The sequence below is a fragment of the Herpailurus yagouaroundi genome, unplaced genomic scaffold (genome assembly GCF_014898765.1).
Source record: "Herpailurus yagouaroundi ecotype Mexico unplaced genomic scaffold, PumYag 250, whole genome shotgun sequence".
Lineage (NCBI taxonomy): Eukaryota > Metazoa > Chordata > Mammalia > Carnivora > Felidae > Herpailurus > Herpailurus yagouaroundi.
The window spans coordinates 16235224-16250037 of NW_024412467.1; the positions used below are offsets into that span (position 1 = coordinate 16235224).

At 40.0% G+C, this 14814-nt stretch overlaps 1 protein-coding gene across 1 annotated transcript in view; it reads left to right on the plus strand.

Annotated features, from left to right (window-relative positions):
* LOC121020450 (uncharacterized) overlaps nucleotides 1-14814 on the plus strand; it is a 328749-nt gene that overhangs the window by 124035 nt on the left and 189900 nt on the right. Inside the window, exons 9-10 of the mRNA XM_040460498.1 lie at nucleotides 6681-6761; nucleotides 10542-10687. Of these exons, the coding sequence (XP_040316432.1) occupies nucleotides 6681-6761; nucleotides 10542-10687 (227 nt within the window). The remainder of the gene's footprint in view (nucleotides 1-6680; nucleotides 6762-10541; nucleotides 10688-14814) is intronic.

Sequence of the window (14814 nt, forward strand, 5' to 3'; positions counted from 1 at the left end):
ACGCATGGAACCACCACTTAAGTTTTGAACCACAAGGTGCAGTGATATGACTTCTTCTGATTTCTTCTTCTGTAACCTCGAGTCTGGTTGCAGTTGTAAAATAACAAAGACCGTATTTCACCGTTGGGCGCCAGTCACTGAATCTGCACTTTTTAGTGAAAGAGAGGGGTAAATCCTCCGATAAAAGGGATCAAACACAGTGCAAACATTTTTTGAAAAGACAGTTTTCAGTAACTATGCCTAATTTTAGACGATACAGAATCCACGGATATCATCAAAAGAGACATGTACAAGAGAAGGCGAGGACTTACTCTCAGGATAGTTTTTAGCAGTAGCCCAAAGCAAGGTGAACTGAAAACTGAAAAAAAAAATCCCAGCCTTTTATTTGCTCAATACACTTGAGGGATGAAAGGCAATCCCAGTGAATTCTGGAGAGGAGTTATTGGTTGGATGCTTCCTGAAGTCTGTTTTAATTCCTCGGAGATCACAATATATAGTTGCATTGGGGGAATTTTTGTAATGTAAGGACGAAAGTTGACTTAATAAGATGTTCGATAAGATATGAATGGCTCTAACCATGGACAAGTAAGTGTAATAGAATAAAATATTGTGGGTCACTCTTCCTTAGTCCGCAGTGATTGTCCAATGCCTGTACTTCCCTCTGGGTCCTACATTTTCAAGCAGGTGGCCATCTTTACATCGTTTGCCATCTATCTTCACCCTGGTTCAGCTTTGTTCTCATATTCATTTGTTTATCATTTGCTTTTTTCCCCCCGAGTCAATACAGCTTTTATCGCATCTTGAAAATATCACAGTTAAGTCTGAAAAATCACCGGCATCTTGCTGTGTCTGTAGCTGGACGACTTAGATCTTACTCATCAGCCCTGGTGAACTGTTCCTTTCTCAGAAACATAGATAACATTCCCAAATTTTCCGACATCCTTGTTTTTAACCGTTGTAGCTTACCTAGTCAAAGCAACTGAGTTCAATCCAAGTTCAATGTCGTTTCCTTCAAGAATTCACTCATCTTTCTGGGCTTGAGAGATTGAACAAACAATGTCAGGCCTCATCTAAACCCAGCAGATGTATTTCTCACCCAAGAAATTCCGGATTCCAACAGGAGAACCATTCTCCTGAATAGCAATGTTGATGCGGAAGTGAGCATCCATAGACGTGGTCTTGTAACGGAAGCCCAGTGTAACGCCCTTGACCGTGGTCTATATGTGACTACGGATGCTGCAAAGAGTAGCCAGTTTTTTCTTTTTTAAAAATTTTAAAAAAATATTTATTTTATTTTTGAGAGAGAGAGACAGACAGAGTGTGAGCAGGAAAGGAGCAGAGAGAGAGGGAAACACGGAATCCAAAACAGGCTCCAAGCTCTGAGCTGTCAGCACAGAGCTCTACACGGGGCTCGAACCCACAAACTGTGAGATCATGACCTGAGCAGAAGTTGGACGCCCAACCGACTGAGCCACCCAGGTGCCCTGCCAGTTCTTTTCTGTTTCCCACCATTTGTCAAGTCAGAACCTCTTCCTTTTCTTTCCAAAGCGACTGAGTTCTGTATTGACATGATTTTTTTTTTTCAACGTTTATTTATTTTTGGGACAGAGAGAGACAGAGCATGAACGGGGGAGGGGCAGAGAGAGAGGGAGACACAGAATCGGAAACAGGCTCCAGGCTCTGAGCCATCAGCCCAGAGCCTGACGCGGGGCTTGAACTCACGGAGCGCGAGATCATGACCTGGCTGAAGTCGGACGCTTAACCGACTGCGCCACCCAGGCGCCCCTGTATTGACATGATTTAAGTCCCTTCACAGGATTCCTCCGGGACCCTTCATGAGATCAGTGCTTCCCTTCAGAGTGATGTCGACATTTTTTGGAAGGTTGTCAGTCTCATTGCCGAGAATCGTCTTGATTCTTACAGTAGGTGTGGCAAAGCTATTTATAATTTGTTCTCTACTTACTTCCAAAACAGTTTGAGGCAGCGTATAATAGAAATGTAAATGTATATGGTGAAAGCAGAGTTCAAATATAGATGAAAGAGGGATTTGGGGGCACCAAAAAAGGGAGAAGTAAATGTATGAGAAATAGACGACGGTATTTTACCTATACTCAAGCACTTATCTTACTTTGTGCTTCCTGGAATCTAAATATAAAGGGACATATGTTAGACAACGTTCAATGTTTCGTAGAATTTATGACTCTTTTTCAGTGTCAACAATCTACCAACACCACCGCCATTTTCTCTTTTTAGCAAGAAGTCCTGGCAGGATAGTATGTTAATTTTTATGTAACAAAGATTGTAGAAACAATGGACAATTGGCTCTTGGCTCTTGGTAAATACACTTTACTTAATATGGACTTCAGATCTCAGTGCTTCTATATACCATCCACTCCAAAGCTGCACACCGTTTTATTATTTTACATGTGTATATGATTTGATGTAGGTAATATTAGCTTACGTATCAGGGTTCTCCAAAGAAACAGAGCACAGAACCAATAAATAGGCTCTCTTTTTGTTTGTATGTATTACATAATGCATATAATATACATGTATATAATACCTATATTTTATGTATATATATGTGTATGCATACACACACACACACAGAGGGAGAGAGAAAGAGTGACAAAAAGAAAGGGAGATTTATTTTTATTTTCCGAAATTGGTTCATGTGACTGTGGGGGCTGGCAAGTCGATCTGCAGGGCAATAGGGCAGGCTGGTAGGATGGAGATTCGGGTAAAAGTTGATGTGAAATTCAGGCAAGCATTGATATGCAGTCTTGAGACTGAATTCATCAGGGCAACAGGCTGGAATGGAGGCATAGTTTCTATCTTGCAGTGTTGAGGAGAATGACTTCTTTGGGAAACCTGCATTTTCCCGTATGTCTTCAACTGATCGGATGAGGCCCACCCACATTCTGTAGAGTAATTCGCTTTACTCAAAGTGTACCAACGTAAATGTCAATCACATCTAAGAAATACTGTCACAGCAGTATCAAGACTGATGTTTGACCAAACCACTGGGCCCCACAGCTTACCCCCAATTGACACATCAAGTTAACCATCACATGTTGAATTTATTTAATAATAATTAATTCATAATAATACCTTACAGAGTGTTGAGGCCCATGGATTTGACACACAAAATGTGTTTTCCCTGATCACCAGACTTTAATTATGCTTCTCTTTCTCTCATCACTCTTTTTCCTTTGACACGCATCCTAGTTATTATTTACATATTTATCGCTATACTTATTTCTTTAGCAGCTTTCTTTTCCACTAAACCTTAAAGGTCCTTAGACTCCAGCGTAATGTTTGGCTCATATATAGCACCTAATGTTTATTTGCTGACACAGGAATCACAAGATACATGAGATCTCGTTCTTTGTTGCCTCTCAGCATCTCTGCTGTTCCTACCCAGTCTCGAGTGAACACCAGCTCCTATCTGGAATATTTTGGACTGCTTTTGTCCACATCCGTGCCTTCTCTCCTTTAATCTGTTGTCCACACAGCGTCTTGCCACTCCCTCATTGATGCTCTCTTCTTGTTGCCTATTGCTTTCAAGGTAAAGACCGATATACTGTCCTTCTTCATCTCAGGTTCCCGCCACATGCTCACTGTGCTCTGGCCACGTGGGACTTCTTTTTGTTCCTTATATTCATGGAGCTCTTTCTGGACACCAGACACTCACCAGATGCTGGGGCAGCCTCCTTACTGGCCATTGGACTCTCTTCCCGAAGTTTTGGCTTAAATGTCAATTTTCAACTCCCTTGACTAACCAAGGTGATGTTTCCCTGTATACCTTCTTTATCACACTCATACGGAATGATCACGAATCTCTTTATTAGTGAGGTTATCCGTGATATGTATTTCTCCCCATATTCTGAACACAGAGGGCAGAGATATTGCTTACCTTGTTCACTGATGAACTTTTTTAAGTTTATTTTTTTTATTTTGAGAGAGACGGAGTCAGCGTGAGGGGAGGGGCAGAGAGAGAGGGAGACAGAGAATCCCAAGCAGGCTCTGCCCTGCCAGCACAGAGCTAGACAAGGGGCTTGAACTCACGAAACTGTGAGATCGTGACCTGAGCTGAAACCAAGAGTCGGACACTTAACTGACTGAGCCACCCAGATGCCCCATGCTGATGAATTTTTAAATCTTACCGCAGCAGATGGCATAGAACATGAGTCGACTTGAGGAATATTTGTTGAGTTCATGTATAAATGACTAAACGAACGTGAAGTGCTAAGCATAGTATCCAAAACCTGGCAAGTCTTCTGTAAACATTGGTTATTATGACTTACTGAGTGCTCAAGGGATGTCTTCAGGTGGGTATAGTAGCTCTGACCCACCAATGCAAAATCACCCAAAGTAGTTGTTATTATTTCCACTTTTAAGATGAAGAAACAAGCTTAGAGAGATTTAGTATTTTTCTTAAGATCACAGAGATCTGGCAAGCATGGAGGGGACCCCCGTCTTTGGCTCTGTCTGTTCTCTTTCCCCTCGGGAGTTACATTTGTGCTGTTGGCTTTCTCTACCTTTCCCTTTGGGAAAATTTCTGGAGGGGAAAATAAGCAGATTCATCCAAATTGTTGAATTTGAGTTTGAAGGGGACATTCTCTTGTTTTCAGTTTCTGTCTTATGTAACCCGTTTGACTCTCCAGGGTTTTATTGGGGCATCATTGAGGGGGTTTCCCTACCGGCTCTGCCTGGTAAGGAAAGAAACCAGAACCTCTATAACAATTATTGGTTAGGGGTCTCTTATTCAGGTTTCTCTCATACAACACCCCAAAAGTGGTCTAGAATTCATTACTTCATAGTGAAAACACAAACACTAATTCAGAATCACAGAATCTAAACTATTGAAAAAGTATGCACTTCATACACTTGCTAAATGGTTAACAAACAAGTAAAGCGGGGGGGGGGGGTGGCTGCCCTTTACTGGGTACCTACTCTATGCCAGGAATGAAGCGAGGTGCTTTATGTGTGTTATCTTCTTAACCCTCACAACCATTTCATCTTTGGGGCAAGGAGATTCGAGTTCAGGGGCTCTAAGAATCTGCCTCAGGTTACAGAGCGAGTAAGTGGCAGAGTTGGCATCTGGACGTAGGTTTGCCTCTCTCTAAAGATGTTATCTCTGTATTGATCCCATTTACCTTTTGGCTATCCATTTGTTTTAACATCCAAATGCATGTTCATTTATTCTTGTCTGTGACCCCCATCGGTGTGTCAGGACCACCAAGTCCTTATATTGAAGCTTTTATTACATCTGTAGGTATTTCCCCATCTACGCCTTTGCTATTGCTCATTGTTAACTTCCAAATAAGATTCTTTTATGAGCCATATATCAGCTTTGTAAGTTTTGTAACTGTTCCACTAAGAGTTATAAAGATCCAGGCAATGCTGGAATGCAAGTTCATGCTTCCCTGATGCAAAATTTGCAAAATGGCTTCCAGAAATGGCCTCTCTCCATTTTCCCAAAGTGTTGGGGTGGTAGGAGGTTTGTGCTGGCCCTTGTCAGGAAAAGAACGCTTGCAGGTCAACTGCTACTTGGGAAAGCCATCTGCAGGATTCAATGAGCAGAAACTACTAACTTTAAAGACCTTTTTAGGTTGCCCTTTCAACCATTCTATCTGGCTCCAGCAACCTAAGCCTATGAGTATAGGCTACACTGGATTTTTTCCCCAACGCTAATGTTCAAAAGATCATAGGCATGGATAGAAAGGGGAGACCTGGAATTTTCAGGAACTTCTAACTGGCTCAGTGAAGACCCCTCAAGGCTCTTCTAGACCACTTGGTGGTAGAGTTTCAGGTGTGAGTTGCAGAGTTTAATGACCATCTTCAGCATTGGCTCACCCATGGAGTGCAAAGAGAGAGATAAGTAGTAGGAATACTTGGGCTGGATTAAAACTACTACTGTAAAAGTGCAACCACAGTTTAGCTGGTTCACTTGCCTTCTATGGGAAGGGGAACATATTTGATGTATGTATGTATATTCGAATTCTAAGACCGGGGTGGTCATCCACATTGGCATCGTTTATGTTTGGTTCTTTCCAGCAGCAAATCTACCTGGATGATTCTTTAAACCCTCTTCCAGTGTCGTGTTTTTATGATTATGTGTTTTTTCTTTGATTCTTTGGTTGTTTGTGTTTTTTGTACTGACATAACCTTGTTACTTTAGGTTCACAAAAGAACTAAGTAGCATTTGTATTTGCTATTATATTGCATTAGCATATATATGGGAATCTAAGACCACCTAACACCACCTAAGTTTGTTGTTTCCTATATATATTCAGTAAAAAATAAGATATACAGCGAGTATTAGTAGAAAATATTCATTTTGCTTAAATATTCTTTTCTATGATTTGACAAACCATAATGGCTTGTTCTGAAATGACTCTTGTGTAGTATATACCATATTCCATTGAATATCAGATCACTTTTAATGGAGAAGAAGTATCCTATTATGAATAGCCTGTGATATTCATTTAAAAGTCCTTGTTCCAGTTATCATTGATTTACTAAAGGTTTTTTTTTTTTTATTTCAGAACAAGGCAGCATATTGGATAGAATTTGTGTCTATGACCTATAAATAACCAAATAGCCATAATGGTTGATCATTTCTTTTTGTAATTAAATTAACTGATGAGAGAGTTACCATAAATATGTTCTTTTAGCACCCCTGCAAGTTGATACTAGAATTCTCAATGATCGATTAATGAAGCTGTTTGAGGAGAGAGGACAAGGAGAAGCCCAAGGTAAGAGACTAATTATTTTCAACCTTTTGTATTAACATTAGTTGCAAATTCATTAAGACGGTTTCTTGCAAAAGCTAATCTGTATTTTCTAAATATAACCATTGATTGGTGACCTATGTGTGCTTCTGATGGCTGCAAATCCCTAAATATAGCTAAAGTTGGGCGGAAAGCTAAACATGGCCCAATTTTCTATTAGTACATAGAATTTATAACCCTAAATGGCAAAAATGATTTACTTACTATTGCGGGATCTTACAATGGCATATGGCATATTTGGATTCTCTAATATGAAGCCATTCTTTTTATTTATTTATTTTTTTTTAATTTTTTTTTTCAACGTTTATTTATTTTTGGGACAGAGAGAGACAGAGCATGAACGGGGGAGGGGCAGAGAGAGAGGGAGACACAGAATTGGAAACAGGCTCCAGGCTCCGAGCCATCAGCCCAGAGCCTGACGCGGGGCTCGAACCCACGGAGCGCGAGATCGTGACCTGGCTGAAGTCGGACGCTTAACAGACTGCGCCACCCAGGCGCCCGAAGCCATTCTTTTTAAAGAGTGTGTTTTAGCTTTTAAATAAGTGCTTTGGGTGATAGAAGACAAGTACTATATTGTCTTCAATCTTAGCATGGGAGTTCATATTTATGAGTGTTAGGCTCTTTAAGTAAGTAATTCTCATGTGTATTAATCTAGGAATTTACAGGTAATCCCTTAAAAACTAAAATCTAAATTCTTAGGTTAACACATACAAATTCATGCCAGAACCACACTGGAGTTTTTACCAAAGCATTAAGTGTCAGTTGAATACACATGAATTCAAATTCATGGGGAAAAAATCTATTTTTTTTCTTTAGTGTTTGCTTAGTTCTTCTCAAATGATCATTTTGTCTTTCTTATTTTAAAAAAAAAAATTTTTTTAATGTTTATTTATTTTTGAGACAGAGAGAGACAGCATGAATGGGGGAGGGTCAGAGAGAGGGAGACACAGAATCTGAACCAGGCTCCAGGCTCTGAGCTGTCAGCACAGAGCCCGACGCGGGGCTCGAACTCATGGACCGTGAGATCATGACCTTAGCAGAAGTCGGCCGCTTAACCGACTGAGCCACCCAGGCGCCCCTTGTCTTTCTTATTTAAATAATTCTTTAAAATTCATGTGAGGAGGCAGGACTCATGGTTAAGCCCTCTATTTTTTATGGTATTTTTCTATTGACTGTATGTTTAACCTTCACCATTTACTGTGTGACCTTGGGCCAATTTCTTAACGTTTCTTTGCCACTTCTGTGAAACGGACATATCGTACTTGCCACAACGGGGTAGCTACGGGGATTAAATTATTTAAAAAAAAATTTTTTTTTTCAACATTTATTTATTTTTTGGGGGACAGAGAGAGACTAAATTATTAATTATTATGTGGGCAGACATCATAAGCACATACAGAGAATAATGAAGATAACTGATGATAACTGATATTGATGAAATGATGGTGAAGATAATTGATGATAATGAAAATATTAACACCAGCTAGACATTTACTGAGTTCTTACTACGTTCCTGGCACTGCCTTAAGACCATTCTATTCTAAATAGTGTAAATATTAATTTATTTAAATGTCATAACAATCCTAAAGGTTAGGCCCCGTTTTTAAATCCCCATTTACAGAATAGCATCCCCTAAAAATTTTATTCCTCCCTAGATACATCTCCCCTTTGCTTTTTAATGATCAGATTGTGTAACTTTTTTATTTCATTTTGTCTTTATAAACCAAACAAACTCATTTTTCAAGCCAGCTTGATCCCTCGTTTTGAGAAATCCTAACTTGAATAATCAATTAGTCAGGACTCCCCCGGAAAGCAGAATGCAGTAGAACCAATAGAAAGAGAGAGTTATGGGGGCTGGCAAGTCTGAAATCCTTAGGACACACTGGTAGGGTGGGGATTCAGGTAAGAGTTGATATGAAATTCAGGCAGGAGTTGAAGGCTTGAGTCATAATCTCACAGGACAGCTGGCTGGAGATTCAAGTAAGATAGAGGTACAGTCGTGAGATGGAAATCCACAGAGCAGACCAGCAGGCCAAGAACTCAGGCCGCATTTCCTAGCTTGCAGTCTTGAGACTCAATTCCTTCCTTTTTGGGACGCCACGATCTTTTAGTCTCAGGGCTTTCAGATGACTGGGTGAGGCCCACCCACATCATGAAGGGTGATCTATGTTGCTCAAAGTCTACTGACCTTTTAAATGTTAATCACATCTAAAAATCACATTGGATGGCAACATCTAGACCCAAATGTGAACAAAGAACAGGACGCCACAGCCCAGCCAAGCGGACACATAAAATTAAACATCATAAATGGTTATGTTTGAGTAAGTGAGACTTCTATATTTTTAGTCTAATATCTGAGTTAGCAAATAGATATTGAATACCTTTTTGTGTGTGTGTGCTAAACATTGAGCAATGCACTTTTCTATCTATCATGCCCCTTCGATTCTGACACGTCTTTGCAACTTGGATCCTGGAAGCCACCCAGGTACACGTTTACAGGTAGCACCTAACAGACTTTCGAAATCATTTGTGAGCTTACAAAAGGCTTATGAAACTTGCAGAGTGAATAGTCAGGCTCCTTATCAGCTATATTATACACGAGGATATAATTGAGCTCTAGAAGGTTTAAAGACTCGTGCAAGGCGAGACAGTGTACCCGTGAACAAAGAAGAAAGGCCAACAGGACTCTGGACACTGTAGTCCAATGCTCTCTCTCTTCAGTTCCCTGCCTCACGTCTTGCTGGAAACCAAGCTCTCTTCCTTTGGTTAAAAGTGCCTAGGTTTTTGTTAAAATTCTAACTTTGGAAGGCGTGGAAAATCCCATATTTTATCTTCTGGCGTTTTTGTTTCCGAGCCTGGAAGAGAGACGTTTGTTTTATATTTACAGTGTCTATCCAGCTAGATGAAGAAATGCATTTTGTAGATGCTACCGTTTTCAGATGATCGAGAGAGAAATAATGTACATGCAGCATTTATAGACATGCAGGCACTTCTATGCAAATAAACAGGGCAACCCAAATAAAGTCCCTCTGTGTTTGCATAGCTTGGGAACTGTTCTCCGCGTTCCCCACTTGAAAAATGAACCCGGGGCGCCTGGGTGGCTCGGTTGGTTAAGTGTCTGACTTTGGCTCAGGTTCGTGAGTTCAAGCCCCACATAGGGCTCTGTGCTGACAGCTCAGAGCCTGGAGCCTGCTTCAGATTCTGTGTCTCCCTCTCTCTCTGCCCCTCCCCCCACTCATGCTCCGTCTCTGTCTCTCTCTCAAAAATAAAGAAACATTAAAAGAAAAGAAAAGAAAAATGAACCCAAGTGCACTGGCCTCTTCTGAACCTCTTCATCTCCTGAGTTGGTTTTAGCAAAACAACAAGAACTGCTAGATGTTGTGGTAAACAACATGTAATATTAAGGCACCGAAACACAGGGTATCTACACTTCAGGATCTATTTGGTAAGTGGGAAAAAAGGCTGGAATGCAGAACCTATACTTTACCCACTTTGTGAGCATCACAGGAAGAGGAACAAAAGTTGTTGGCGTTGTGGTTGTGTTGTAATCTTAAAACTTGCTCCAGGCTTTAGCGATTTCCTGGTACATTAGACAGAAAATAATTTGCTTAAACTGTAGATTACGGAAAGCCAAGCTTTATCCCCTATAAGAAAAAAAAAAGTGGTTAGATTACTGTGTGTTCAGCCAACGTTAAATTGACATAGAGAAAGTCAAGTTTCGTGTGATCCTTTTGGGGCGAATAGATGGGAGCCGCCAGGAGGAGATTTTGGATTCTGAAGAGACAGTGAATTCCAGAAAGAGACCGGAATCCCACAAAGAGGGCAGCGAGGCATCTGAAGGATATGTTCAGAAAAATACAATTCTGCTTGGAAGTTCTTCTTTGGAACAGGTCAGCATTCAAATATACATCAATAAATGTTAAAATAATCGCTCTCCTTTTTAAAAAATATTTATTTATTTTGGGGAAAGCACAAGTGGGGGAGGGGCAGAGACAGGGGGACAGAGAATCTGAAGTGGGCTCCGTGCTGATAGGCTGACAGCAGAGAACCCCATGTGGGGCTCGAACTCACGAGCCCCGAGATCATGACCTGGGCCAAAGTCCCACACTCAATTGACTAAGCCACCCAGGTGCCCCAAGATAATCTTTTTCTAAGGTAACAGTTGAAATGTCGGTCCTGCCCATTGTCTCTTGATTTTCCCAACCCATGCCTGTCTAGAACACATGATTCATGACTCACCCAAATCTTTTCCCTCATTTTTCGTACACGTTGTATCACGCAGAACTCATGCTGTTTCTCAATATCAATCCCAGCCCTCACACAATTTAGTTTTACTTCATCCGGTTTTACTTCATGCTAAGCTTGCTCACAGGTAGCATATTATGAACGGTCTGTAATGAAATCTGAAAACAGCATCAACGTACTTGGATACAATTAAGAAAGTACTTGGATCTGTTTTGCATGACACGTGAATAATCCGGTATTTGTGAAGTCACCGTTTAAAAGGGAACTTGGACATTTTAACTGTTGTGACTCATGCCCCACAAGGCCGTCTGTAGCCCATGGATTGTGTTGACTTTGGAAACACTTTCCTGTTTTCTGTATGTGTTTCTGTTGATCCATGATGTAACATTATGTGCTCAGATCCACCAAAGAGAGAAGCGTTACACATGGGTAGTTCCAGAGGGGTGTGTGTGTGTGTGTGTGTGTGTGTGTGTGTGTTGTTGTTGTTTGTGAAAGGTAAGCTGATTTAGGCCAAAAAGGAAAAAAATATCACCAGGGACAAGTTATATCGCCAGAAGGAGATGACTCATACATAAAATATCCAACACAAAGGAGGTACTCCTTAAATGGCAGGAAAGAGAGGAAAGAATGGTGTTCTTCCCAGGGGAAAACCTAGTTATCTGCAACTGATTAAGAACAGGTACATCATATACAATAAATGATAGGAAATGTCCAGGAAGAGAGTTTAAAAATAAAATTATTTTATTTTTCATTCAATACTGATTGGAAAAACAAGGTATTGTTGCGCCCCTGAATTTCTTCTGTGATCGAGTTTGTTAAAGCTATGCACCTAATTGATTGGTTTTGTTTCTGGCTGGGTCATTCTCAGACCTAAGTCATTTCATGCCTTTCCTACAAGCTTTCTAATGTCTAGGAGGTAGAAAATGTCTTCATAAAAATTCGTAGGGTTAGTTTATTCAATTAAGTCACCAGGCTTTTGGGAAGTTTTAAGACACGATTTATGTGTAATATGCCATAATAAGGAACATTATTTTAAGTTTTTGTCTTGATTTTACAAATAAAATATTGGATTTGGGGTAGTGGAGGAATAATATGCTAGTTTGAACCAAGCATCTTCCAGGGGCACATTCTAAAAAGCTTACCAGTGTGTAAGGTGCCTGGGTGGCTCAGTTGGTTAAGCATCTGACTTCTTGATTTCGGCTCAGGTCATGATCTCAGGTTCCTGGGATCGAACGCTGTGTCAGACTCTCCAATGACAGTGTAGAGACTGCTTATGACTTTTCCTCCCTCTCTCTCTGTCATTCCCCTACTAGGGTGCTCTCTTTCTCTCTCTCAAAATAAATAAACATTAAAAAAAGCTTATCAGGGTGTCTTAGCTACCCTTACTTTTTTAAATACTTTTTTTTTTAAGTTTATTGACTTATTTTGAGAGAGGGGAGAGAGGCCGAGAGAGAGGGAGACTCTCAAGCAGCCTCTTCCCTCTCAGCACGCAGCCTGACACGGGACCGGAAAACACAAAAGTGTGAGATCAGGACCTGAGCTGAAATCAAGAGTGGGATGCTCAACCCACTGAGCCACCCCCTTTTCTAAATTCTTTACAACTGACTGGCATTTGGCAACGGGACTGAATCAAATCTAGTATTCTGCATGAGTGAAAGTCATGTCTGAACCCTCATTCCCCAAATACGAACAAAAATGTAGAAGTGTAAAATCCATAATGAAATCTCCATAAATAAAAGACGGATTTCGTAAGACACTTTAACAGATTAACCAGTATATTTTCTGTAGGCTGGACTGTATTTACCTCTGTGGTTAATATGGAAAAAGTTTTGGAGATGAAATGGATTTTTATTTTTATTTATTAAAAAAAATTTTTTTAGATGTTTATTCATTTTTGAAAGACAGAGAGAAATAGAGCACAGGCAGGGGTGGGGCAGAGAGTGGGGGGGGGGGGGCGGGACACAGACTCTGAAGCAGGCTCCAGGCTCTGAGCTGTCAGCACAGAGCTCAATGTGGGGCTCGAACTCATGAAGCGTGAAATCATGACCTGAGCCAAAGTCGGCCTCTCAACCGACTGAGCCACCCAGGCGCCCCTGAAATAGATTTTTATAAATCGCTAAGGACATTTACGTGAGCTCAACTTCTACATGATTACTTGAACCAATACAGTCGCTTATGTATCACTCCTTAAATATTATATTAAATATAAATTAAGATATCATGAATAAAATTATAAAGATAAACAGAACAAGAGCACAAACATCATATCATGGTGAGAAAAAAAAAAGCAGTGGTGACTTTCCACATGTTAATTCAAGGGATTGGTTAAATCTACATAAGAAAAATTTACTGTCCAATTTATGGCACTCACATGTTTCCTTCTTTAGCCTCCATTGTAGGTATTTAGTTTTCTTCCTCATTAGTTATCTGGCATACGTTTTTGAACATCCCAGGAAACAAAAGGTTTCAGATGGGGGCATTCTTGTCAAAGCTGACTGGCATTGAAGGAGAAACAGGTTACCATGTAGAATGAGTAAACACATTCCACTGATGTCATCTTTGCTCTGAAAAATCTTTATCTAATGCGGTCACAATCAATTGTTGATTTACTTACTGTCAGTTCACATTCCATCAGCACCTCCAAGTGAAAAGAGATTTGCAAAATGAAAACATGTTATTAGTTGTTACTTTTTTTTCATGGAGATTTATTTCATATATTACCTTTTTTTTTTTGCTGTGATTGATAGTATTTTAGTTTTAGTTCCTACTAAAAGATAAAATTGTTTCCATCTTTTCTTTCCTCATTTCCAATAGTAGGATCTATTAGGCAAGTGGGGTCACTGGAGAAATTTATGTCATTAAAAAATGTGTGGATACGTAGCGGAACAGCAACCTGAGAGTGACAAAGACAACTAGTTCTGCAATCAGGCAAAATTGGACGATCCGAGCATCTATCTGAGGTGTTGGACATGGTCTAAGGATAGCGTTTTAGATATCTAGAGACTGAGTAGGCTGGTCATTCTTCAAAAAAAACCCCATTAACATAATTTCTTAGAAATGAAAATTTAGCATCTCTAAACTCCCAGAAAGTTTGAGGTTCTGTTATGGTATACAGATCTAAAGTGCAAAATTCTTTATTTCAGATGCATTTCTTTTGGTATTCAAGTAAGTCATAGGGTATGGTTTATGTGCTCCTATGAAAATCCAGGAGCCTACTAGGTCATGTTCCAGAACAGGAAGCCACTCCACTTCTGTATGGAATTGAGTCAAGGAAGGAGAAAGTGCCGTGATTTGGAGGACAGGTTCATATGTGGTGATACAACTATATGTACATAGGAAAAGACAAAGTAGGAGAGCTGAATAATCTTTGGTAGGTTGTCACGTTCTATGACTCTTCTAGATCCTTTTCTACATTCGCATATTTAAAATTGTAGTAAAGTGGTTCCTGACATCTCTAGCCATTCATTCCCCTTTGTCTTTTATTAATATATAGTCCACCACCAATAACAATCAGGCTTCCTCAGAGTTCAAGGCAAGTTCCAAGTGGCTGTATTAGCATTTTGACCAGATATCCTTTTACCTGTAGTAAAACAGATCAACATTTCTGAAACAAAGTTATCGATGCAAATCAATCACAAAACATGATTTTTTAATGTCTATTTTTAAAACAAAATAGGATCAGTTTGACACATCTTTAATAATTCTATTCTAATCCCCATTCTCATGTAAAGTTCCTTGTCTCACCAAATTTCCTTCAGAAACTCAGCCTTCA